This window comes from Arachis ipaensis, chromosome B2, assembly GCF_059453495.1.
Source record: "Arachis ipaensis isolate K30076 ecotype BB chromosome B2, ASM5945349v1, whole genome shotgun sequence".
NCBI lineage: Eukaryota > Viridiplantae > Streptophyta > Magnoliopsida > Fabales > Fabaceae > Arachis > Arachis ipaensis.
Window position 1 is genome coordinate 110,991,625 of NC_142437.1, and position 26,137 is coordinate 111,017,761.

Here is a 26,137-nt window from a genome sequence, read left to right on the forward strand (position 1 = left end):
TAAGATTAATGAATTGTTATTTAAATAATACAAGAGAGAATTAATTATGTTGAATATTGTAATGATATTTAAGTGGAATAGTCGATGATATTCTTCTTCTTGTTTTTTTTTTTCGGTTGTAAAGTGGATGATATTCCTTCTAACTAAGCTTGTCAGTGCTTAACCACCCTTCAATCTCCCCGGAAGAAAATAAAATAAAACGGCCTTTTGGTCAATTCGGCTCCATTTCTACAATGAATTTTCTGGGCATAGCCCATCAGATATTTATCTTAAAAATTTGGAAGAAAAAATTCAAACAAAACCCAAAAAAGTATCTGACCCATACCAAAACAAAGTTGCCAGACCAAAAAAAAATTAAGCAAAACCAGAAAGGAAATATATGCTTAGATAAGCGAATTTTTTGTGTCCAAGACAAACAAGAGGTACACAATGACATAATGGAGTTTTTAATTTGAATATGGAATCAAAAGAAGTGTTGAACTCGCGTATGGAGAGGAGGAGTGCTTCACTTTGTTGTGGGATCAGAGAAAGCAGAACTCGGATTCTGCGAGTTGTGTTCCTCAGAATGTAAAAAAAAAATTATCTAGAACAAACAAAACGGAGGGTCCGAATTTCATGTTTCAGATTTCAAATTCCATCAACTGCAAATTGAACAATGCGATTTGTGAAGCAAAATTTCATGACTAAAGAACTCGCATGGTCCGAGTTGTGTACTCTGAATTTTTTCAATTTTTTTAAAAAAAATTTTCAACTTTTTCAACACAAATCGAAAAGTTCGATTTGTGTACTCCCACAATTTTAAAAAACACCAAAATTTACCATATTAAAATATATCACTTATTTTATTTTCATATCAAAATTTTTTTTGGCGAGATAATGTCATGGATATTTAAATTTTTATATTAATAATTTTTTACTTATCTCCAAAAATATTGAAGGAGGACATGTATTTGATCCGCTTGTTAAAATAATGGATGGATAGGACTAATTCTATGTTAAACAGATAAGAGTACTCAAAAAGTGCTTCACCAACAGATAGAGCCTCCAATATTCGTATAGAAACTAGAATGCTCCAGCATCCTCCACGTGTCAAGACATGTGTTCTATCCCCACTACCTTACTAATCTCTCTGGACTCTACTAGACACTCTTGCCATGTGTCAGACAAAAACTCCCGCTATATATAAGCAAGAACCCTCATCTCAAAATGCTCATAATCACAAAGATCCATCAAAATATATTAAGAAAAAACAAAGAAGCAAAATTGTCTTGTAACTATGGCTAGTGATGGCAGTGGAGAATTCAAATTGGTATCACCAACAATAAGCAATGAAGGAAGGCTACCAAGGCACCATACTGATGAAGGCCAAGGGGCAAAAAAGAACATTTCCCCTCCGCTAGAGTGGTACAACCTGCCAGAGGGAACGAAATATCTGGCACTGGTTGTTGAGGATATCGATGCACCCGACCCGGATGGACCCATTGTTCCGTGGACCCATTGGGTTGTGGTGAACATCCCACCTACAGTTAAGGGCTTGCCAGAAGGATTTTCCGGCAAGGAAGAGGAAATGGGTGGGGATTACAAAGGGATTAAGGAAGGGAATAATGATTGGAAGGTTCCTGGCTGGCGTGGACCTAGGTTACCCACACATGGCCATAGGTTCCAATTTAAACTATATGCTTTGGATGATGAGCTAAATCTTGGTAACAAGGTATGTGTAGCGATTTTAATTTTGATGTTATTTATTGGTTACATATGTGCTTTTGATTTTATCATAACTTGAATATAATAATTACATGCTAATATGCATTAAGAGTAAATTAGTTCAAAATATCTTCTAATGTGTGACTTGTTCACTCAAGGAATAGATTATTACGTGAGAAAGAAGTTGATGATCATATTTGATTTGATTTGATTTTGTGAATTGGTTAATAACAGGTGACAAAGGAGAAAACGTTGGAAGCCATTGAGGGGCATGTGCTAGGAGAAGCGGTTTTGATGGCTAAATTCTGATTATGTGATCCTGGAAACTTTAATTTAGTTGGGTGTTTGTTTACCATCACTTCCTATGACTAATGTACGATTTTGAAGTGTGACAGTAATCATTATATAATATTCCCTAAATTGTCCTAATACAGCAACTTATGTACACTCCGTTTTACGTATTCTTTTTAGATTCTTTAATCAAGACATATCATCGCAACACTAATTAAGTACCGGGGTCTGTTACACATACAAGTAAAAAGGCCGTACAAGTTTTACAAGTTATCAGTCCAAACTTTATTAACATGCGCATAAACTCATTTTGAATGGAGCGTAACTACACGCGCCCCACTTAAACGGTTCCTCTTCGTCGTCTTCTTCTTTTCTTCTTCGTCCTTTTCCTCCTCTTCCTCCTCCTCTTCTTCTTTTTCTTCTTCGTTTTTTTTTCTATTTTCATGGTTTCTAAAATTCTTTTTCTTCTTCTTGCTGCACGTTCTTCTTCTTCTTACTCTTCTTCTTCTCCTCCTTTTCTTTCGTTTCTGTACGTTCTTCTTCCTCGTTTTCCTCTTTTTTTTCTTCATTTACGTCTTTTCTCTCTGTTTTTTCTTTTTTTCGATTTTTCATGGTAAAATCGTTTTTGAAGAAGAAGAAAAAGCAGCAGAAGATGAGGAGGAGAAAGAGAAAGAGTTCTAAATTATGCATAAGATGTACTTCAACGAATTTTGGGTGTATTTTCTTAAATCCTTTGGGTGTATTCCTATAATCGTTTGGGTGAATTCTTGTAATCGTTTGAGTGTATTTTCTGTAATTCTTTGGGTGTATTTCTGTAATTATTTGGGTGTATTTGAGTGATATCTGACTGATATTTATGGGTGTATCTGACTCATATCTATGGGTGTATCTTACTGATATCTATGGGTGTATTTTTCATTTCAGAAAAAATGGCAGGTAGAAACCAAGCTGAAAAAAAAATGTAAGAACAAATATATGTCTTCGATCAAATCAGTTTTTCATAATAGAAATATATCTAACTCTAATTTTGCTTTGTTTACAGCAAATCAAGAACCTAAAGTGTGCAACCCATCTGTTGAGTGAGAAATTCAGAAATATGAGCGAGGAGAAGTGATGCAATAAGACTGTCCAGGCCATCCTCATTGTTATTGAGTCCATTTTGTCAGATAGATTCTAATGATATTGTCACTGATTAATGTAACTGTTATATACTCTTGTAAGAAATTGAACACATGGTGTAAATATATTTGATCCAATTATAAGTAAATTTTTTTTCCATAATTAAACTCTCTCTGGTGTATTCAAAATGTCTGATTTACAGGTACTATAATATGAAGTGGTGATCCAGATAGATTGGAACCCATATATGACGGTCTGCATAGAGATCTGCATAATACACCCAAACACAGACTATAAATACACCCGATAAAAAATTAAATTTACACCTCTACTGCAGATTTTAACCCAACACTACCTGAAAGCCACTTGTTGTCCACAAGACCAAAATTAATTAAACTCTCTCTGGTGTATTCAAAATGTCTGATTTACAGGTACTATAATATGAAGTGGTGATCCAGAATTCCAAATAGATTGGAACCCATATATGACGGTCTGCATAGAGATCTGCATAATACACCCAAACACAGACTATAAATACACCTGATAAAAAATTAAATTTACACCTCTGCTGCAGATTTTAACCCAACACTACCAGAAAGCCACTTGTTGTCCACAAGACCAAAATTAATTAAACTCTCTCTGGTGTATTCAAAATGTCTGATTTATAGGTACTATAATATGAAGTGGTGATCCAGATAGATTGAAACCCATATGTGACGGTCTGCATAGAGATCTACATAATACACCCAAACACAGACTATAAATATACCCGATAAAAAATTAAATTTACACCTCTGCTGCAGATTTTAACCCAACACTACCTGAAAGCCACTTGTTGTCCACAAGACCAAAATTAATTAAACTCTCTCTGGTGTATTCAAAATGTCTGATTTACAGGTACTATAATATGAAGTGGTGATCCAGAATTCCAAATAGATTGGAACCCATATATGACGGTCTGCATAGAGATCTGCATAATACACCCAAATACAGACTATAAATACACCCGATAAAAAATTAAATTTACACCTCTGCTGCAGATTTTAACCCAACACTACCTGAAAGCCACTTGTTGTCCACAAGACCAAAATTTAGCAGAAAATCATTCCAATTCCTATCAAATGAGTCTTTGCTATGAGGGTTTCATTTTTCCTCTTTGCTACATGTAATCAATTGATTCTTAATCTCGTTTTTCTTCCTATTTGTGCTCCACTTCGCCCTGATTCAGCTGACAATCTGAGGTTGAATCATCTATTATCTTCAAAACGAGTTCAAACTTTGATTTCAGAAACCAGAAAATCGAAAAGAAAACGAAGCTGGAGTTACAGAGAGAAGAACTAACGTCAATGACGAAGAACAAACCAATGAGAAAGGAGAAGAAAAGAACGATCGAAAAACCAGGGGAAGACGCGCGAGAAGAAGAACGATGAAATTTGGAAAGAAGGAAAACAAAGAAGGAAACAAATCTTTTAAATTTGGTAGTTATACAAACGCGGGATCTTTGTATAGCGCGTGTAAGTGACGTAGGAGTTGCAACGCGTTTTAGTGGATTAGGCGTTAATGAACTTGTAATAGTTACAAGCCCTAATCGCTTGTATACTGAGCTTTTCCCTTAAGTACCCGCATATGTTCCTAACTATATATTATTGTTTCAAACAAGATTTTGTGGTACGAATTTTTTTAAGAAAAGGGCGAGGACAAAATCAACTGAAGCTAATTTCTCAGTTGCACCGATGGCAAAATTCTTCAAGAAGCGGAGATTCCTGCGGGACGGCTCCGAATGAGAATTTAATTGTGGAGAATTTTTTCTGCAGAAATAGAGATAGGAGACAAAATTTTTCTAAGGCAGCCGTGAGGACTTGAGCCGGAATTTCCGTTTCGTCCTCGCTAATCTTCAAAATCCAATATATATATATATAAATTCAAAACATTTAATCCTCATTTGCATAATTTTTGTTCAATTTAGAGATTTTTAACGTTGTCTATATTTCATACTTTATTCGATCTTTCTACAGTTATTCTTTTGTCACTCTCTCTTTTTATCGCATCGTCATATTTTATCGTGTCATCATTCTTATTGCGTCGTGTTCTTTATTTATGGTATTTTTTCTGTAATTCTATCGTCGTGTCTATTCTCTTTTCTATTGTCGAGTCTCCTATCTCGTCTATTGTTCTGTCTTCTGGCTCGCCGTTATATTTTTCACTGTGTTATTTTAAAAGAAATTATTTTATCGTTTAGATTTTTTGTATAAAATCTTATTGTTTTTGTATAGAATGGATATTTACAACTCTGTTCATATAGAAATTAATAATTAGAACGATCATATAAATAAGAAAGGGGTTTTTGTGAAAAATGGGATCCTATAAAAAATAGAAATGGAAAATAATATTCTTCCACAGTTAAAAACAGAAATAAAAACAGAAAACAAATTTGAAGACGAAAATAGAAAACAAGAAAGCATCTCTCACCTCACCTTGCCTTATTGATATTCCAAAGATATTTGTTCATTTGAATAAACATTATTCCAATTCTTCATCAAGAAGTTCTAAAATTTTAAATTGACACTTTAATCCTTATTTTTAATTTTTATGAGCGTCAGCTAGATTAGTCCTTTTTGAGATGTAATTAGTTTATAATAAAATTTATTTGTTTAAATATGCATATTAAAATTTTGATTAAAAATAATAGAAATTAATGTCTCGAGAATTTCTATCTATTATTGTTACTTTAATTTATATATACGATGGTTTAATTATTACAAGCTTTTCAATATTATTGAGTGAACAAATTAAAAGTAATTACAGTATTATTATTTCCTTTAATCAGTATAGTACTGTAGTCCGCTTGTTAAATCAGTATCTATCTCTAGTTTTCATGTCAGAAGCAGGTAACAAAATATTTTTCAATTTGTCACCTTATTACAGCCTATGAAGCATTGATGCAGACAAAATATAGGGCAAGATTATTGATGTGAAGCGAATACTACTATAGGGTGATACAATTTAAATCGGAAGAATATAGGATACATGAATAAAGTATAAGGTGAATGTTATGGTGTTTTAAGATTGTGCCTATCTTACTAAAAAAGATAAATAGATAATATTTAATAAATTTTAAATATTTTATTTTTTATTTTAAATATTTTATTTTTTATTTTAAAGTAAGTTAAATAATTTAGATACCATATTAAAAAATACCATAGAATTTACCAAAATATAAATAGATTTATCTTTGTTGTTCTAAGTTCGAATGTTTAAGATTATACTTTTAATTTATAAAACAAAATTGCGTTTAGGACCATACATCCAGAAATTTTAAGGCGATGATTAATACACAAGACATAAGATTAGAAATAAGAATAACAAAATGGTCGAATAGTTAGCTTAAATTCGTGTACGTTGTCACTACAACAATTCTTTAAGATAGAGACGGTTATTTTGTGGCGCATATAGCGGCGGTTTTTCTTAAATCGCCGCTATATTCCCATCAGGTTTGTATTTCGCAACATCTTTTCAAAAACCGCCGCTATATGTTCGCCGGGTGATTTATTGTTTTACATTTTGCGGCGGTTTTGTTAAAACCGCCGCAAAATGCGTATTACCACATATTGCATTGTTCTCTTTAGTAATAACCATCTGGGTATAATCTAGTTAAGTAAAAACTACTATCTGAAGCTACATATGTTTAAATAATTGTTACTTAAACTCGTAACACTTTTTCTACATTCGTTTTACGTTAAAAAAATTCACAAGTTACTTGTAACCTTTATATGTTAACTCATGTGAACAAATTTACCAATAAGATTTTCTTGATTACGTTATTGGCATTTAAAAATTGCATTCAATCATGGATGTAAAAGAAGAAAATAAAATCAAACTCTGATATTTATGAAGTTAAAATAAAGTTCTAGAGAGCATAAATCAAAGTTACTCCTCTTTGAAGTTATGCCTTACTAAACCTAAATCAAGAATAAACATGTACAACTACGACCCAAATCATTAAACTAAGGAAATCAGCGTAACTGTTATAATAAAATATCAAAATTTCTCTCCAACATCGTATTGACCTGGCGAAAAAGAAAAAGTCTAGGGGCTAACAATTTTGGTGTTTTTTGGCCAGCACTTAACCATCAAAATAAAAGTGAGTGATCTCCCACCATTAGATGTAATCTCACACCATTAAAAACACTATTGATGGCCAATTGATGGTTACAAAACACTAAAATTGTTGGCCCCTAGCATTCCTCGGCAAAAAATACTCTGTCATGAATCTATGGGCTTCACGTTTTAGAGGATCTGATATTTTATCTCCATACCATGGCATTTTATTCAGATCAAAGCACATTTTCTTAACATGTATATCATTTTTTTTTTATCTTGTTGGTCTTCTAAAGTTTCATCCTCTTCATCCGGAACCTTATTCATATCAAACTGCATGGATCTATCGATTGCGACAGAGAATACATCATCTAAAATGTCTTCTGAATCAGACTCTTCTCCGTCTAGACTGTCAGGAACTATTTCTCCGGAATATTCAAGTAAGACTAAAAATATCAACATGCACATAACAGAATGAGTATACATAGAAGAAATTGAGAACTCTGGAGTCATTAATTACTGACTTAGAAAAAAACCAAACTACAAGATGCTAAGACAATTTTAAAACTAAACACAAATTTTCGACAATTACCATCACCCTTGTTAGTAGTTTGGGCAATTTTCTTAAACAGAAGCTCTATAGCAATTGTTGTGCTTGCAAAGGATGACGAAAAGTCCTCATTTTTCATCGATCCTGTTATCGGTCATGTTATGTTCACTATTGTTTTCAAAACGTAACACTAGTGAAATTATATTGCGTAATAAACAGCAAGATTATAAAAAATGCAACCGTACGAAAAACAACAACTGTAGAAGGAATAACGATTTAACGTAAACTAACTTTTTCGTATTAAAATCGTTGAAAGAACCAAAAAGTCTGCTTTTACTCATGAGAATTCACAATAACATAAATATTTAACTGCAAAAAAAAAAAACTACACAAGTATAAAGTAACCAAAGAAAACAACGTACAACGCTGCGTTTATTTAACTTAGTTTATGACAGAAAGATCAATTTTAAATTACATTAAAATGCTTCATACAATGCATTACGCGACATCGTCAAAATTCTCTGAGGCATTTTCTATGAGGTCTTCTATATCTTTCTCCCTTGTCAACAGTAAATCTCCAATCTCACCTTCCGCTGACATGTTCAACCCTGGCTGTGGAGAAAAACCAACTTCAGCTTCTTCATTCTCTTCTCCCATGTCATACAAATCCCTTGGTTTCACATGAACCACAACACTCCATTCTTTAGCTACTTCATCATCCACATAGTATACAAGCTGAGCTTCTGATGCCAATATGTACGGTTCATGTTCTTCACGATTACTAGTGTGTATTGGATGAGAGAAATTAACGCTGATAAGCCCCAAATGGTCTTGTTTGATGTCTCTACTGGTAGTGGTATCAGCCCAAACACATTTGAACAATACCACTGTGAAGGAATAGCTGTAATTCAATTCAATATATGTCTACAATTTTCTCGTAATACGGAACACCACCAACAGCCACTCTATTATCACGCATGCTTACATAACTTCTTGTATTAGATGATACATATACTCTACTATTTTGTGTTTTCATCCCATTTTCTTTTGTGATAGTTCTAAACTTGTACCCGTTAACATTGTACACCCCAAAACACTGGCCTGAATCATGGGACCGCACGCAAGCAACTTCAGGTCTTTCGATTGAAGCGTACTTTCCATAAGAATCTGGAACCACATAACATTCATGCTTTATACTAAAATCGGTTTTCATATAATACTAATTCCAGTCTAAGAAAACATTGGTCAGGTTAATATTCTGTCAACCTTATGCTTGAACCACTGAGGAAATTCTGCATGGACGACACTATCTATCTTAGCTTGCAACCTTGTCTGATGACGCAAGCTTCGCTTTGTCTTTTCTCTAAATGTACTTTATTGGAGAGAAGAAAATTAGTCCTATACACTGGGAGAAAAGAGTTATATTGGTGTTTTAGAAATACATGCGTATACTTTATTGGAGAGAAGAAAATTAGTCCTAAGCACATGACGATGAGCTTGATGTTTTTCCATTGGAGTGAGTTCGAAATGTGAAACAACCCCTAATGCCTTTCCAATGGCTGGGAACATACTTTCCCCTGAATTATGAAGAACGTTAACGGGCTCATCATTAACTCGCTCTGGTCGGTTGATTCTAGTCTCAATATTATCCAAATACCTAGAATAGAAAGTCAGAATTTCCTCAGATAAATAGCCTTCTGCAATTGAGCCTTCCGATTGTGCCCTATTACAAACATATTGCTTCAGACGTCCTAAATACCTTTTATATAAATACAATGAAACGCTTAGTATATACACAATTAATTGAACTAAATGTACTAAAGGGGTTTATCAAATAGCTAACCTTTCTATTGGATACATCCACCTATAATGTACTGGTCCACCAAGAGTAACCTCATCAACGAGATGTACGGTGAGGTGAACCATGACGGTGAAGAAGGATGGAGAAAAAATCATTTCCATCTGACACAAGATTTGCACAACATGATTCTGAAGCTCAGCAAGCTGCATAGGATTTATGGCTTTCCCACAAAGTTTTCGGAAAAAATGACGATAAATTTGCAATCACATTGGACACCGGACTCAGAAGTGCATTCTTCACTAAAATTGGGAGTAATTGTTCCATCAGAATATGACAGTCATGACTTTTCAACCCAGATAACTTGTGTTGTCGCAAATCAACACAACGAGCAACATTGCTAGAGTAACCATCTGGAAAGACCACATTCTGCAAAGTCTTTAGAAATACATCCCTCTGTGAATTCGACATCGCAAATATTGTATAAGGATATTTACCACCTTCCCCCGGCCATAATTCAGGCCTTATTCCCATGCATTGTACATTCTTTATGTTTACACACAGCAAGAATCATTAGGAACCCACCTCTATATAACAACTCATCTTTCTATCTATTGTAATATTATACCATACCACTATTATTTGTTTATATATTCGAATAATGAATATCTAATTTAGTATAACCGTTGCAGTTTGTCAAGCTTGATTATTGGCTTTTGATAATAAATAATTTTACACTTATAAAAGTTGTTTTACTTACCAGGTCAAGAATTAATTTGATATACACATTTTTAATTATGACACATTCAAATTTATTGAGAAACCAGTTATTTAATCCTATTAAATAGTAAGACTTCAACTAACATTGAAACTAATTAATATTTTTTATTTTAAACTAATTTAATTAGACTTAATTGATTATGTTGTTAATTTATTTAAAAAAATAAATTCTAATATTCCTTCAGTCTATGATGTATCATGTAATGTGTCTTCTAGTGTTCCATATAGATTTCATAATTTTTTATTCCCTATTTTTGGGGTATAATTTGTATTCTCTATTTGCTTTAAGCGTTTTTTTACGTTGTGCTTGTCATTTGTCTACTAATATTATTTTCTATACAGATTTTTAAGGATGCCTAGGAAACCAAGGTACAACATTATACGGAAACCCTCAAAAGATGCCGGAACTAATGCTGGTACTGAAGAGACAACGGTTAGTATTTGTGGTTAACCTTTCTTGACGTAACCTTATGTGAAAATTATACCTCCTTCAATTGTATCATCGAACCGCATTAATTTTTCTCCCGGCAAAATGATTAGTTTATGAAATAAAATAATTCTCAATATTAATTCGTTCTCTAAAATATAATTCTAAATGGTTTCACATTGCGTTAAGGTTGGGACCACGACAAGAGGAGCTCAGACATCACGGGAGGAATCACGTGATAGGGTTCCTCCGATTTCATCCTCAGCTAATAGAGCTCCGGCAACCCGTATGAATGAACCGTTTTGTGCACCGTGCATCGATAATAGGAATGCACAGTCGAGTACTACTGATGACCCTCAAACTCCAACATACAACATAGAGACTCGGCATCGTGTGGAAGTGGCTGATCATGAATTAGGGGATGATGATTACGACCTAGAGGCGGATGAAGTTCCGTCGTTTGATGAGCACATCGACGACTTGTTTGCTAATCAAGAAGTTGAAGGTCAGCATAACAACAAGAAAGCCAAAGATACAGATTTCTGGGAAGTTACTATTATCGGTAAATATTTTTTTCCTCCCATTTTTGTAAATAGTTATCTTTATAGTCCTTTACTTCTATTTTTCTTTTGTGCAATGATTAGATAGTAATTTTGTTTCCCATACACTTCTTAGAGGGCGACGTGAGAAAAGTTTCTAAGCTGAGCGTGAAGGAGGCTATAGCCCTCCCTTCCAACACAAAGATAGTACTCCCATTTAACAGTGAGCTGTAACCGATTAGTCATGCGGCAGAATTATTGAGTGGTTTCATAGAGAGTTTGGGTGCAGATTATTCCCAGTTCCCCATACACTTAGACAGTTGGAAGCTGGTGAGCAAAGCAAAGAGGGAACATGCGTACGACATGCTTAAGGTACAACTTTAAGCTTCTACAATTTAAGCAATTTTAGTTTTTGGTTTTTTTAGGTCTTTTGCATGGGTAAATTATATAGTTAGTAAAATTTTCATATTGTGTTTTTTACATCATCATTTAAGCACTTCTCATTTATACGTAATTGCGACTGCTTGTACTGGATTTGAGGGTCATACTTTAACAATTTAAATTAGCCTGTAATGGTTGTGGCATTTCTTCAAATTATCAGTCTTATACTTGTTCGTCGGTCTTCGTTAATGACAATGTAAACTAATTGCAGCGGGTCTTTTACTATGAGGACGATGTCAGAGGAAAAATAAAGCGCGATATTTTGAAGAGGATAGGAAAGAACTGGAAGGATTCAAGGCACCACTTGTTTCATAGGTGTTACAAACAAATAAGGACTTATGAGAAAAATCTTCAGCATCACCCGAAAGGAATAGACAAAAATGATTGGAAAAAGTTCGTTGACTATCGCCTGAATGAAGAAACACAGGTAAGCCTTGGTATATTTTATTATTTCCACATAAAAAAACATGTGTATACATATTAATTCCCTTACATTTTATATTTAACATATCTTTCTCATTTATATTTGTTTTGTTATTTGTTTATAGAAAAAGTGTAAACAGAATACTTAAAATCGCAGCAGGCAACTTTACACACATACTGGGGAATCCAAAACATTGGCAAGAAAAAAAGACGAAGTGGTAATAAGTCATCATTTGCATTAAGATTTTGATTAAGCTTCCTGAAAAATGTTGTTGTTGTTTACTAAATTGTGTCAATATCAACGATATAGGAGAGAGAGCAAGGAAGGCCCGTTGGTATAGGAGAGTTGTTTATCATGACTCATAAGAAAAAAGATGGCTCGTATATCCATCCCGATGCGCGTGTTGTTAGTGTAAGTCATGTTTGAAAATTTGAAGCAATATATAGCTTATTGTATATATCATACTACTGTTAACTTCTTCCTTTCCAATGTTGTATATTTGTAGGAAGCAATTGCAAATGTTGAGAGGCAGGATGGATCCTCTAAGCACCTTTCACAAAATGACTCGCTAGCACAAGTTCTCGGAAAGGAGCACCCAGGACGAGTTCGTGCCCTAGGTGCTGGACCATGTCCCACCCAAGTCTTTGGTAACGCTGCTGGACAATCATCGGGTTCTGCAGAGTCCAATGCAGAGGATAAGAGGATGATTGCAGAATTGACGGCTAAGCTAGGAGAAGAGCGGGCGAAGAGACAGTCAATACATAAAGTCTTGGGATATGTAGTCCAACAGTTAGGAGGCAATTTGCCAGTTGAGATTGCTGAAGAGCTGACTTTTGTGGGCGGTACACCGGACTCATCATGCGCAGGGCCACCATCATCTGGAAATCATGACCTGCAATAAAAATTTTGAATTTCAATTAATGGTCTTGGATACCTTTTACATTAAAGTTGGTTTAGTACGTTAGGCTTATTTTATTCAACTTGAGCATTCTTACTTTATTTTGGATGATGTTATGACAATTTCGTTATATATGTTATGTTTGCATATGTTTAATTTGGTTTGTTATGTTAATTGAGCTGTTTTACTTGGTTTAAATTTGTTTAAATTAGTTAAAAAGTAAAAAAAAATTAAACTTTAATAAACATTCTTTGTCAAAATAGGCAAAATAATATAAAATCTAAAATTTTAATGGGAAATTTGAACTTGGCGGCGGTTTTGAAACCGCCACAAAACTATAATATGTTTTCTTCCTGTTCGACATTTAGCGGCGGTTAATAACCGCCGCCAAACCCAAATTGCATTTGTGGCGGTTATTCCAGCGGTTGACTAAAACCGCCGCTATTCGTTTTGCCGCGCCCTATCTTCCTGCGTTTCATAGAACCGCCGCGAAATGTTTTTCGGCGGTTCAAAACCGCTGCTAAACGGCTCCAAGAACCACCGCTAAATGACGTTTTTGTTGTAGTGGTTGGAATTCGAATTTTTAGCCAATAAAATTTTTTTAAAATAAAATTTAAATTTGTATAGATTAATTATTAATTTATTGGATTAAAAAGTACCGTAAATATAAAATTCATATAATTACAAATATTAAAGTATATAAAATTAAATAATATGGTAATATTAAATAATTTATTCATTTATTTAATCAATACTGTTATATCAATATAACTTAATTTATTTTTTAATAAATTAAATATATAATAATAAATGTGAGGTTAATTAAAATAATAAATATATTATCTATTAACTAAGAAATATTTTATCCTCATATTTTTATTATATATTTTATACACAATTTAATAATTATTCAATATATATAAAATATAATAGCATTAGCAAATAATAAAAATGTGAATTGGGGTTGGTTGGAGTTTACTTAAGTACTAATGAGCTGACTCGAATCAATCAATTCAAAGAATTCTCTTCTTGATTTCAGCCATTTGAAGGTAGCTTTATCATCTTGGGTGATTTCAATGTAATTACAAATTATGAAAAAAATGAGAGAGAAAATATGAAGTCTGAAGTTTCTATTGAAATTTTCAATGGTTTCATTGACGATAATCAATTGGTTGATCTTGGGATGATAGGATAACGGTTTACATGATCAAATAGGAGGGTTGGAGAGGTGTTAATTAGAGAGAGGCTTGATCGTTTTACGACTGGAATGGCTTGAAGAGAGACTTATGTAGATGCAATGGTAAGAATATTATCGGAGAATGGTTTGGATCATGCTCCTCTTTTACTTAATTCGGTTCCTCCAAGATAGTCTACCATAGAAGATTTAAATTTCAGGAGCGGTGGTGTGAGATGGAGAATATAAGGGCAGTGATAGTGGAAGTTTGGAGTATGAAAGTTAATGGCTCACCTATATACGTTTTGACACAGAAACTAAAGTGTTGTAGGCATCGTCTAGTGCAGTGACAACAGCATAACAAATCCAACTCTAAAAAGGTAATTAAATAACTAAATCTTAGGTTGAAACAGTTGAGGGCAGCGGGTTATTTTGGTGGACCAGAGGTGTTAGAGGTAGAGAAAAAATTAGAAAAGGAGCTATCAAAAAAAAGTTTTTAGAAGAAAAAATCAAGATACAAGTGGCTGAAAGAAGGGGATAGCAACACAAAGTTCTTTCATCAGAAGTTCCATGCTAGAAACTAAAAAAATAAAATTTGGAGACTAGTTTGAAATGATGGTGAGATGGTTTCAGATCCACAAAATATTGCTCTGGTGGCTAAAAATTATTTCAAGAAAATATTTTCATCCCATAACCCATTATAACCTGGTGATATATTCAGTGATTTTAGTCCTCCAGTTATAGTTTTCATGAACCGGGAAAATGAGACCAATCTTTGTGGAGAAAACTAAGATATTTACTTTCAGCGTTTGTCCTCAAATTGCTCCAAGTGAGGATGGCTTTACAATATGATTTTTTCAATTTTATTGAGACATTGTGAGTGCTAATATTTTTCAGGCGGTTCGTAGCTTCTTTGGTGGAGGTAAAATTTTCAAGGCGTTTAACCATACAAAGATTTGCTTGATCCCTAAGATCCCGAATGCTAGAGACATGTCACAGGTTAGATCTATTAGCTTATCCTCAGTTTTTTATAAGATTATTTCTAAAGTTCTGGTACATAGACTTCAGGATTATTTTATGAATAATTTAATAAGTCTAAACTAGAGTGCATTTTAAAGGGTAGATTAATTTCTGATAATATTGTAATAACTCATGAATGTATGCACTACCTCAAAACTAAGAGGTGCGGATTGGAATGTGAAATGACTATTAAATTGGATATGAGTAAAGTATATGATAGAGTTGAATGGAGTTTTTTATGGTTCATCATGGAGAAAACGGGTTTTGAAACCAGATGGATTTCTTGGATCAGAGAACTAGTCACTACTGTTTCTTACTCTATTCTTGTGGAAGGTCAATATTATGACTTTTTTAAGCCAAAAAGGGGTATCCGGCAAGGAGATCCCTTGTCACCTTATCTATTTCTATTCTGTGCGAAAGGATTATCCTATCTGTTACACAAGGCAGAGCAAAACATGTCTATTCAGGAAATTCAGATTCACAAAAGGTCTCCAACAGTCAATCATCTTCTCTTTGCTGACGACTCTATTTTATTTGAAAAGGTTAATGAGGAATCATGTAATAATATCCTATCTCTACTCAATGAATATGAGATGCTTAGCGAGCAGAAAGTTAACCTCTACAAATCAACAGTTTTTTTTAGTCAAAACATCCCACTCGCCAGAAGACAACAGCTAGCGGAGTTACTTAACATAGAGCATGTGGGAGTACAAGATAAATATCTAAGCCTTCCATCTATTATTCAGATATTTTAAAGGGCTACATTTGTTACAATAAATAATAAATTTCAGAAAAGAATTCAAGTTTGGAAGAGGAATCTGTTGTCAGCAGGTGATAGACATGTTTTAATCAGATTTGTCGGAGAAGCTATTCTAATATATATACTTTCATGTTTCAAGTTTTCAGATTCTCTAGTGAAAGACATACACATGATTCTAAGATAGTTTTGGTGGGGTCAGAAGGGAGTGGAGAGAAATATGGCTTGAGTTAGTTGAGATTGTATGACCAGACCCAAAAAAGAAGGCAGATTAGGATTCAAGGATCTTAGAGCCCAGAACCTAGCCTTGTTGGGTAAACAGTTTTGGCGAATTACTACTAAGTCTAATTCGCAATTTGCGAATATGCTCAAAGAAAAAAAAACTATAGATACACTAACTCCCTTTTGGCAGATAAAGGAAACCAACCTTCTTGGGGTTGGCAAAGTCTACTGGAGGAAAGAAAAATGGTAGAAAAGGGTTTGGAATGGAGTATAGGATCTGACACAAATGTTCGTATCTGGGAGGACTCATGGTTACTCCCACCCTAACTTTTTAGACTTAGTAACAACAACAATCCAATAATAGACATTCATTGGTTACATGATTTACTTAGAGTAGATGAAAGATGAAATAACGAGCTAGTTGAAGCAATTTTTTCCCCTGAACTCAGTTCGCGAATTCTCTCCCTGCTACTAAACAATGATGGTGAGGACAAGGTTGAATGGGCCTGGATGTGGCCTCGGAATACTGGGTGCCTTATGGTTTTTCTCATGCGCCAGTTGAGCACCTTTCAACGACGATGACGAATTCAATGCTCTGTAAATTAATTCGGAGGTTAAAATTACCATCCAAAGTAAAAAACTTTCTGTCGAGAACAGCCTATGAAAAATTACCTGTACTCAATTTAATCAATCAAAGATTCTCAGATACTTCAGCAATGTGTTAAAGATGCAAAAATGGCAAAAAAAAACAATGCTTCACACCTTGGTATAATGCAGTCCCACTCCTGAGATTTGGTCTTTCTCTCCTTTTGTGAATACTATAGTGCAAAATAGAACCATGGAGTTTGCAGTCTGGTGGCAAACGGAAACTAGAGGCATTGGAAGAGAATAATATTCTTAGCCCTCCTTGCATCTCTGTGTTGGTCGTTGTGGAAGGCGAGAAATTTAGAGGTCTTTAAAAATGAGAAGCTGGCGGTAATAGTAATTGTGGAAACAACAAGGAAGCTCCAGCAATGAATGACTCAAGTTATAGAACATTGTTTTTTGTAAATTTCCAATCTCTTCTATTAGTTTTCTTTTTGCTAGTATTTGGTGTTTACCAAAATAGACAGTGTATTTTTTTTCAAAGCAATGCAATTACATATCTTTAAAAAAAATAATAATTCTTTATTTTATAATATTACATGTATCAATAATTAGTTAACTAAAATTTTGCAAATCTAAAAATTAATTAAAATTTATATGCTAAAATTTTAAAATGTATCTAAAATTTATGTTAAGATGTTATTTATACTATAACTACGTTTTACTGCTCATTATCTTTACTATTCATACTCTTCTAGTTATTTGTAATCACTATTTAAACTAGAAATCGTTCCGTCAAATCTCTAGAAACTAATAAGTCATTAATCTAACCACTCTATCTAGTTTAAAAATTGTAAATTATGACTAGCGTTTTAAGAAACAAAAAAAAAATTAAACATCTAATCCTATTTTCTTAAAAAAAAATGTATGTTCTAACCTCTTCGTTGATGACACTAATAATATGGACAATTCCGTCCAAACAATAAAGACGATCCGGATTATCCTCCATTAGCAGCGTATCCAAATGTTGGAGTGTTTGGGTTGAGGTTTCTCTGAATTTTCGTGAGGTAGGATTTGTAAAATGTAGTTTGAATAGCTCAATTTGAACATTTTTTATAAGAAAAACACAAGTAAATTGACTCAGCTCAAGTCGAAATACCATAAGAGCCCATTGTGTATAATTCGAATCAGCTCCATTCGAATTATATAGGGACAAAATTTGGAGTAAATCGAAACAGCTTGTTTCGAATTATTAGTGGTGTTATTTGCATGCATAAATCGAGTCAGTGTGATTCGATTTACTAGAAACGTGACATGCATGCATAAATCGACTCAAGCTACTTTGATTTACATTTTTTTTGTAATTTGAATTTGGCAGCTTTGATTTACTATGAAAATTGGTAAATTGAATCACATTCATTCGATTTATATATAAAAATATACATTTGAAAGATCCATGTAACGTTTTTAAGTTTGGATAAATTGTATAATATTGAGTTGAGTTTGGTTTAATTATGCGTTTTACCCTAATTATTATTGTTGTTTTTAAATTTTCTTCAATAAAATTAATGTCTAAATAAAATTATTTTTTAACTATCAGGTTATATCGGAACTTCCCAAGTTCCAAGTGTTATGAAACGTGTCAAAGCCATAATATTCTCATTCTTTACACTTTACACCTATGACACTTGCACCACGGCAATCACCTTCACGTATGAACCTGATAGAGTCCACCCTTTCATTCATATCAATCTACAAACGCCTCGAATCATCTACAATTATCACATAACAACACACACGAATTTCCCTATAAGTTTTACATTAAAAATTAATAAATAAGTACACTATAATAGTCAAATTTCCAATTTATATTGCTCACATTGTAAGTATCATCACTAGTGCCTTACCAAAATAATTGTGACTTTGTGACTGCGTTACATAAATCAAATTGCACCATACATATATACACCATGTCTAGTGAGGAATTCAAGTTGGTTTCACCAGCAATAAAAGAGATCAACAAAGAAGGAATTGGGAAATTACCAAGATATTGCACACAAGAAGGGTTAGGTTCTAAATTTGATATATCCCCACCTCTTGAGTGGCAAAACGTACCACCCAAGACTAAGGGTCTGGCCCTCCTGGTCCGGGATATGGATGCCGTAGATCCTATGGGCCGGAAGGTGGAACCAGCCCATTGGATCGTGGTCAATATTCCGACGACTGTGAATCGGCTCCCGGAGGGATTCTCCGGAAAGAAAGAGGAGGTTGTTGGTATGGAAAATGATGAGTATGGTGTGATTGAAGAAGGGATCAATGATTGGAAAGTGAATCTTTGGCGTGGCCCTAAGATGCCTAATTATGGTGATAACTTTGAGTTTAGGCTCTATGCTTTGGATTTTGATCATCCTTTTGATAACCAGGTAAATTTTATATTTTTATATAAATTTAATTTTGATAATTATGTATTGAGGAAGTCTAGTGATTACTATTTTTATTAAAATTTAATCGACACTTAATTAATAAAAAAAATAAATAATTTTATATTATTAAATATAATTTTACATATTAAAAAATAAAAATACTATTGATGACTATAAATCACATTATTGGTTTCTAACACTTCTTTTATGTATTTAATTACGTGACACGTTAGGAAAAACAATTATATTTTATGCTAATGACGTAAATGGTCGTTAAAAGAACATATTAGACGATTGTATTATATTTTCAGTATAGTTTGTATATATAATATTGTGTAAGATTAAAAATATGCTAAATTGCTAATATTAGCAAACGTACATTTTATAGGGGGAAAAAAACTTGTGGTGGGAGAATTTATTATTATTTTAGGGTAACAAAAAACTGAAAGTTTCTAAATTCTAATACAGACGATGGTGATGAATCAGGTTTACTCTCTTATTAGCTTATTCTTCGTTATTAGCTTTCTATTAGAAACAAAATTGAAGTAAGAATAATGTTGATTCAAAACTTTGGCAGGTGACGAAGGAAAAGCTGTTGGATGCCATAACTGGTCATGTGGTTGGAGAAGCTGTATTCACTGCTACTTTCTAAGAACTGAGCAGAAGATTGAAATACAATCTTCTCAATTCTCATGTATATAATAAATAGTAATAATTCTCAAGTGAAGTATCATGGAACCTTTTTTCCCCCCGTATATTAGGAAGTTGATGTATGCCAGAACATCAACATTTTTCTTCCCATTTAGATGTTTGAGTAATCACTCATATTAGAATTAGCAAGTATAATCTCTCATCCTATATATAGTAATCCTATATGTTGTAACTGTGTGGAAAATGTTTAGTAATAAAAAATATTAAAAAAAATTGAATCTTTTAAATTTTGAATTTTTATTTTAAAGAGTAAAGTGTAATTTTTTATTTTTAAATAATTTTTTTATATTTTTTATATTTTATTTATAAAATAAATGGTGAAAGATTATATTTTAATTTTTAAAATAAAATTTAAATTTGGAGGATCTTAATAGAAAAACAGTTAAAATTTTATTTGGTATTAATAAAATAAATTTTAATTTTTTATCGATAAATAATCTGTTAGTAAATGAAAATTATATAAAATCGAGAATATAAAGTAGTATAGTTTTTTGATAGGCTTAAATTAAGCATGATAGTATTTCTTTTTCATTTGTTTACATACTCTAATTGGGAATTAACTCAATATTAGAAAATAAAAAGCAAAATTAACCATCTAAAAAATGTGATTGTTTCTTTGTTAGTTTGAATGGGTGCAAAAACCACCTTCACTAATTCACGTTAAGCGATATATATATATATATGAACACAAAATTAATATGAATGTTGTTTAAAAAACTGTCAACATGCAAGAATGCAAGAACACAAAATTGCATCCATTTTTTAGATGATGTTGAATGAAAATTCAAGCGTGCTAAAGTTAATTTCCTGATTATATTTTGGATGATATATGATGAGTAAATTATATTTATGATATATGAGTAAAACGGATCAAGTGTTTTGTGCATTTATTCATTTAAATATTATTAGATATTTAAATCTCGCTTGGTTTATGTAGGGGTGGAGTTAGATGAAATATTAGAAGGGGGCAAAAAATATTTACATAATAAAATAAGGTTAAAATAAAATTTTAAGGAGGTTAAACTGAAATTTATAATTTACATGTAAAAAATTAAAATTAGGGGGTATTGTTCCCTTTTGCCACTATCACTATACCATTTTCGGTAAATAGCAGCGGTTATGTACAAGATTAGCAGTGGTTTTTAACCGCTGCCAAACGGATAGCAGCGGTTGATATATCCGCTAAAAGATAGCGTATGGCTAAACCGTTTGCAACGGTTAATAGCAACCGCTGGAACAACCACAGCTAAATGGTATTTTGCAGCGGTTCTTTGCGCTACGAAATCGTAAGAATATGACTGCTTGGAGATGGCAGCGTTTGTTAACCGCTACAAAATGATATCCGTTGAATTATTCTGTTAAGATATAGCAGCGGATTTAAAACCGCTGTCAAATGTTGAGTTACACTTTTTTTGAAAAAACTCGAATTTACACTAAAATATGCCAATTCTTTTATTCTTTATACGTTCTTCTACTCAGTTATGTTAACTTATTAAAATAACTAACAGCGAATCAAACTATAAATTACGAAACAAAACAAAAATATATACAAAAGTGAATCATTATAATAGTTATTTGAATTCAGTGCATCGATGACTGTAAAATACAGATAAAGTCATCAAAATAAAAAACTACAAATAAATATCTCAAAAGTCATTATGATAGTAAAAAATTAAAGAGTATTCAGATTCCAACATTGATAATTCAAATCAATAGCTGCCCGTACATCATCTTGCATGGGATGAGGTTGGTGCACTTCTCAAAGAATCCAAATCTGTAGCTATTTCAAGTGGCAAATTACCTCCTTGTTGCTGGATTATGTATCTTAATAAATTTTTCATAGTCTGCATTTTTGCCTTCTCCTCTGCTGCCTCTGCCTCCATTCTCTGTCTCTTTGTCTTTTCCTCTGCTGCTACTACCTTGAGTTCTGCTGCCTCCGCCTTAAGTTTTACAATCTCCATCTGATACTCCTCAATCTGTACACCGTAGTCAGACTACTGTGAAATGTTACGAAAACACTGACTGGGACATGGACCAAAACCGAGTCCACGAACTTTTCCTGGGTGCTCCTTCCCAAGCACTTGTGCAAGGGAATCATTCTATGAAAATTCCTTGTTGGAGGGATCTTGGCTCTCAATAAGTTCAATTGCTTCCTGTAAACATGTGAGATCCAGATTTACACTAATTTAAATTCAATGGTAGTAATTGCAAAGAGAAATTTGAAAAAGTAAAGCAGATGATTTACCCCAACCAGACGCGCATCTTCATTCATATACGAACCATTCTTTTTTTATGACTCATGGTCCATCCCTCTCCTCTACCAATAGGCCTTCCCTGTCGTAGCTCCTATAACAATCATCAACACACAATTATATAACAAACAACACTATATTACCAAAAACACGTAACCATTCTGGAACTGAATTTAAATTAATTACTTCTTCGTGTCTTTTTCTTGCCATCGTTTTCGAACCTCCGGTATGTGTGTACAGTTGCTTTGAACGATTAATGGCATTTTTTTTACACTTCTCCTACACACAAAATGACAAACATAAATGTTATCGGGATAAATTACTACACTTTTAATGGTTTTATAAGTTAGGCATGTACAACTTCAGGAAACACAAAAAAGGATAAGGTGACAAACTTTTTGGTAGTAGTTTTTCCACTATCACAATAAATTCAGCATATTTAGTAGTAATTCATGACGATTTATATTAGAAAACAACAAAATATCAACTAAATATTTGTTACCTGTGTGTCCTCGTTCAACCGATATTCAAGAAACTTTCTCCAGTGATTTGCCTCTATTCCTGCTGGCTTACGCTTGAGGTTTTCCGCAAACATCAGTTCTTCGTCATAAACCTTATGGAACAAATGATTTCTTGCGTTCCTCCAGGAACTTCCTATTCTTTGTACAATTCCCCGCTTTATGATCCCTGTTCCATCGTCCTCATAGTGGAAGACTCGCTACAAGTAGTTCAGATCATAAGATAACACAATAAAGATGATAACGATATTGACATCAGTGCTTTCACACCATCATTGTAACCATTAACTTTAACTCCAAATCCATTCTACATCAAAGACGAACCTATATACACGATTCATCAACTCAACACACAAACAAATATGATTGAGAACTTTCCACCATGAAAACTTTATCCTAAAGGCTAAGTTCAAAATGCAAGTTTGACAACCAATATAAACATATAAATAGCAAGAATCACCTCCAATATAAGCATGCCTAATCACCTTCAAAGTATGAACCGAATCCCCCTTGCTGGACCAGCTTAGTAGTGATCAAATATATATCACTTCATTAAATAATGATTTTAGTTACTAATACAATCTGTTAGAACTTTTTGGCAATTTACACTATACAAAAAAGTCATTAGAAATTTATCGATATTCTATAAAAAAATCTGTATGGTCGATATCATGTGTGTGCATCTTAATCTTTCCTTGTAGTGTTCATTTAATAGATAAAAAAAAAAAGCATTTTACACTAAGCATTGGTAACGCCTTACTTTATAAAAAAAATACTAAACACTACCTTAAACTGGTCAAAGGCATGCTCCTTGGAAGCCTTGCTCATTGTCTTCCAACTTTTTTCACAAATTGGTAACTGTTGAAAATTAGACGCCAATGTCCCCACGAACCCGCTCAATAGGCCCGCTGCCTGACCAACTTGTTGCAATTCTCTGTTATGGTTTAGCACGATCATCTTTCCAGGAGGAAGTGCTAATGCCTCTTTAACAGTCAGCTCCATACAATAAGTCACACCATTTTCTAACAGAGGGAACAAACTTTAAATGTTAGTTTACTCAGCGAATTAGAATGCACGGAGAAGAGTAATTGAACTTTCTAAGAAACGAGCATCAAAAGAATACCTATGACATCAACAACCCAATAATCGGTGTCCTTTTTTTTTTCGTTGGCATTGCCTTGGCGTTCAACTTCATGTGCAGCAAATAAGTCGTCCACATGGTCATCGAACGACTCGACCTCATCCGCCTCAGGGTCATAGTCTTTATCTTCTGAATGGTCATCTACAACTTCATGTAAATCTGGATGCTTTTTATTTGTCGCAGGAGCTCGAGCGTCCCCAATGTCACTTGACGGCGCCAGCCGTGCTTCATTGCGCGGTGGTCTAAATGGTATAGCGTTAACCCGGGATTGTCGAGCACCATTACCGGAATGCGGAGGTGGAGGTGCTCTAGCACATTGCTGTGCACTAGAAGTATTTGCACCCGCATCATGTGTTCCATCCGTGTGCTAAAAACAAAGTAGTTAGTACATCAACCAATTTTTTTCAGTATTCCCACAAATTATATTGAATAAAAGTCTATCCTAATAGGCAAATGAACATTTGATCTAAGTTGTGCATTAAATAACTCACCGGAGTAGCGTGTGTTTGACTATCAGGGGCAGCTACAGGTCCGGGTGCAGTACTAACGGTGTATCGAAGTTTCCTTGACATTTGACTATTCCTTTAGCAAGAGAACAACAATGTAAAACTCAATAGTGTACAATGATTATATCAATTACATGAATCAAGTGTCAAACAATATAGTGCACTATTTAACAATTTTAATGTCTGAATAGTAATAAATACATAAAATTAATTAATCAAAAAAAGTCTGGTATCAACTTTTAAAGGTGCTAATATAGGATACAAACTTGGTGGTGTTAAAGATGACATGACAAAAAATTTTTATCCCCAAAAAATAAGTCTCCAAGTGATGTGAGAAATTAATGAAACTGCGACCTTGATTAAATCAAAGCAAAGCGAGCATTACAGTTGTTGGTATATAGAATCATACGACCTTTAAACATCTATCGCATTAAATTTTCCCTAAACAAGTCATGTCCAGTTTTGAGGCCTTAATCCAAAGATTGGGGGTAAGAGTCAGTAAATATTGATGGTTATTCAACCTTTATATAGCGACAATTTTTAGAAGTAAATATAATTAATTTTGTAAATGTTTGAATACAAAGTAACTAGGCTATCTTGCAAGTAAAGTAGCAGATCATCAAGAACAAAAGGGAAAAAACTTAAGTATCAACACATGTGGGGCATTGCAATTTCAGCTTCAGACAACAAAATTACAACAATATTAAGTCAAATATATACATGCATGAGATCTCAAATATTTTAACACTAAAGCAGGAATGTTGAATGACTCATTATTAATTTCATTACATATTATATATACAGGGATTATTTCTTCCTTCCTGCCCATACTACGTACCTTTATGGCCTAAGTTCACATTCAAGTTTTGATGAGAGCTCCTAAAATCAACAGCCTGCAAATCAGATAGACACTCAATAATTGATGTGTTTCTATTTTGAATCAATATTTGATAGGTGTTTTAGTAAAATAAAACCCTTTTAGATAAGGATAAATTCGAGAATATATTATTATAAATTAACAATATAAACTAGTTTTATTTATACTCTGCCTTAGCTTATATATGCATATGCTTGAGTTCCATTCCTCTTGTGATCAAGCTTCTGACGTACGTGTGTGTGTGTATATATATATATAACATTAAACCCAAACCTTATATCAATATAATATCATGTTTTATTAAAATAATTCAAGTAAACAAATAATCTCAAGTAAACAAATAAAATTGAAATAGCTGTTCAGGCAGAGCCAAAAAATTTATTGTTTCTTCTGCAATATCAACTGTTATAGAACCAAACTGTAATCGGATTAAAAAGAGAAACTGGTTCTAAATCGGTCTGAAAAAATAAAAATTGGTTTCAAACCAGTTTTAATATTTAAATCCGGTTTTATATATAAACCGATTTTAAATTCAGTTTTTTAATATCCAAATTTAAAATCCAGTTTTAAATTTGGTTTTTTAACCAAAAATCCGGTTTTAAAACAAGTTTTTAGAAATCCATTTCTAAACCAGATTTTTTAACTAAAAATCCAATTTTAAAACCAATTTTTAGAAATTCTGATTTTCAAACCATAATTTTTAAACAATACCATTAATACTATAGCCTTTTTAAACTATTTAAGTTCATTACAACTAGTTTTTGGTTCTTTATAATATCTAATAACAATAGCTAATCTAAATAACATCTAAGCATTAATTCAGCACAGGAACAAGAGGGATAAACCATACACTTTTCTGCACATATTAAGAATTAATTCATG

The 26,137-nt window shown here is 33.1% G+C and overlaps 5 protein-coding genes across 6 annotated transcripts; 3 read left to right on the top strand and 2 right to left on the bottom strand.

The window, feature by feature from the left end:
- The first annotated feature begins 1,190 nt into the window (after nucleotides 1-1,190).
- LOC107628477 (uncharacterized) lies at nucleotides 1,191-3,221 on the top strand. 2 transcript variants are annotated; one of them, XR_015904865.1, is made up of 4 exons: nucleotides 1,191-1,711; nucleotides 1,939-2,077; nucleotides 2,920-2,956; nucleotides 3,038-3,221. XR_015904865.1 is itself a non-coding variant. In XM_016331130.3 (2 exons), exons 1-2 carry the CDS (start codon nucleotides 1,277-1,279, stop codon nucleotides 2,011-2,013), a joined length of 510 nt encoding a protein of 169 aa, XP_016186616.1. In that variant the 5' UTR covers nucleotides 1,192-1,276; the 3' UTR covers nucleotides 2,014-2,133. The 2 variants fall into 2 exon arrangements, 1 of the variants encoding a protein (XP_016186616.1); XM_016331130.3 differs by lacking the exons at nucleotides 2,920-2,956; nucleotides 3,038-3,221 and having other exon boundaries at nucleotides 1,192-1,711; nucleotides 1,939-2,133.
- Nucleotides 3,222-12,525: 9,304 nt separating this feature from the next.
- Nucleotides 12,526-13,072, top strand: LOC107627702 (uncharacterized). Its single transcript, XM_016330524.3, has 2 exons — nucleotides 12,526-12,582; nucleotides 12,677-13,072. The coding sequence occupies exons 1-2, from the start codon at nucleotides 12,526-12,528 to the stop codon at nucleotides 13,070-13,072; spliced, it is 453 nt and encodes a 150-aa protein (XP_016186010.1).
- A 5,455-nt stretch (nucleotides 13,073-18,527) lies between these two features.
- LOC107625788 (uncharacterized) lies at nucleotides 18,528-20,188 on the top strand. Its single transcript, XM_088503781.1, has 2 exons — nucleotides 18,528-19,250; nucleotides 19,828-20,188. The coding sequence occupies exons 1-2, from the start codon at nucleotides 18,798-18,800 to the stop codon at nucleotides 19,900-19,902; spliced, it is 528 nt and encodes a 175-aa protein (XP_088359907.1). The 5' UTR covers nucleotides 18,528-18,797; the 3' UTR covers nucleotides 19,903-20,188.
- Nucleotides 20,189-21,688: 1,500 nt separating this feature from the next.
- LOC148575217 (uncharacterized) lies at nucleotides 21,689-24,444 on the bottom strand. Its single transcript, XM_088506117.1, has 4 exons — nucleotides 24,364-24,444; nucleotides 23,855-24,239; nucleotides 23,746-23,753; nucleotides 21,689-21,937 (listed from the first exon to the last, which is right to left on the bottom strand). The coding sequence occupies exons 1-4, from the start codon at nucleotides 24,442-24,444 to the stop codon at nucleotides 21,689-21,691; spliced, it is 723 nt and encodes a 240-aa protein (XP_088362243.1).
- LOC148575218 (uncharacterized) lies at nucleotides 22,061-23,733 on the bottom strand. The gene is made up of 5 exons (XM_088504730.1): nucleotides 23,518-23,733; nucleotides 22,716-22,931; nucleotides 22,349-22,492; nucleotides 22,242-22,307; nucleotides 22,061-22,114 (listed from the first exon to the last, which is right to left on the bottom strand). Exons 1-5 carry the CDS (start codon nucleotides 23,731-23,733, stop codon nucleotides 22,061-22,063), a joined length of 696 nt encoding a protein of 231 aa, XP_088360856.1.
- Nucleotides 24,445-26,137: the final 1,693 nt, after the last annotated feature.

What these genes read in the sequence shown, in the direction of transcription:
- LOC107627702 (XM_016330524.3), top strand. Translation starts at nt 12,526, where the DNA reads ATGACTCATAAGAAAAAAGATGGCTCGTATATCCATCCCGATGCGCGT. An exon ending in CCGATGCGCGTGTTGTTAGT is followed by an intron (nt 12,583 to 12,676) that starts GTAAGTCATGTT and finishes GTATATTTGTAG; the next exon opens with GAAGCAATTGCAAATGTTGA.
- LOC107628477 (XM_016331130.3), top strand. Translation starts at nt 1,277, where the DNA reads ATGGCTAGTGATGGCAGTGGAGAATTCAAATTGGTATCACCAACAATA. An exon ending in AGCTAAATCTTGGTAACAAG is followed by an intron (nt 1,712 to 1,938) that starts GTATGTGTAGCG and finishes GGTTAATAACAG; the next exon opens with GTGACAAAGGAGAAAACGTT.
- LOC107625788 (XM_088503781.1), top strand. Translation starts at nt 18,798, where the DNA reads ATGTCTAGTGAGGAATTCAAGTTGGTTTCACCAGCAATAAAAGAGATC. An exon ending in ATCATCCTTTTGATAACCAG is followed by an intron (nt 19,251 to 19,827) that starts GTAAATTTTATA and finishes AAACTTTGGCAG; the next exon opens with GTGACGAAGGAAAAGCTGTT.
- LOC148575218 (XM_088504730.1), bottom strand. Translation starts at nt 23,733, where the DNA reads ATGGAGCTGACTGTTAAAGAGGCATTAGCACTTCCTCCTGGAAAGATG. An exon ending in ATGCCTTTGACCAGTTTAAG is followed by an intron (nt 22,932 to 23,517) that starts GTAGTGTTTAGT and finishes AACTACTTGTAG; the next exon opens with CGAGTCTTCCACTATGAGGA. An exon ending in GGTTGAACGAGGACACACAG is followed by an intron (nt 22,493 to 22,715) that starts GTAACAAATATT and finishes TTTTGTGTGTAG; the next exon opens with GAGAAGTGTAAAAAAAATGC.
- LOC148575217 (XM_088506117.1), bottom strand. Translation starts at nt 24,444, where the DNA reads ATGTCAAGGAAACTTCGATACACCGTTAGTACTGCACCCGGACCTGTA. An exon ending in GTCAAACACACGCTACTCCG is followed by an intron (nt 24,240 to 24,363) that starts GTGAGTTATTTA and finishes CTTTGTTTTTAG; the next exon opens with CACACGGATGGAACACATGA.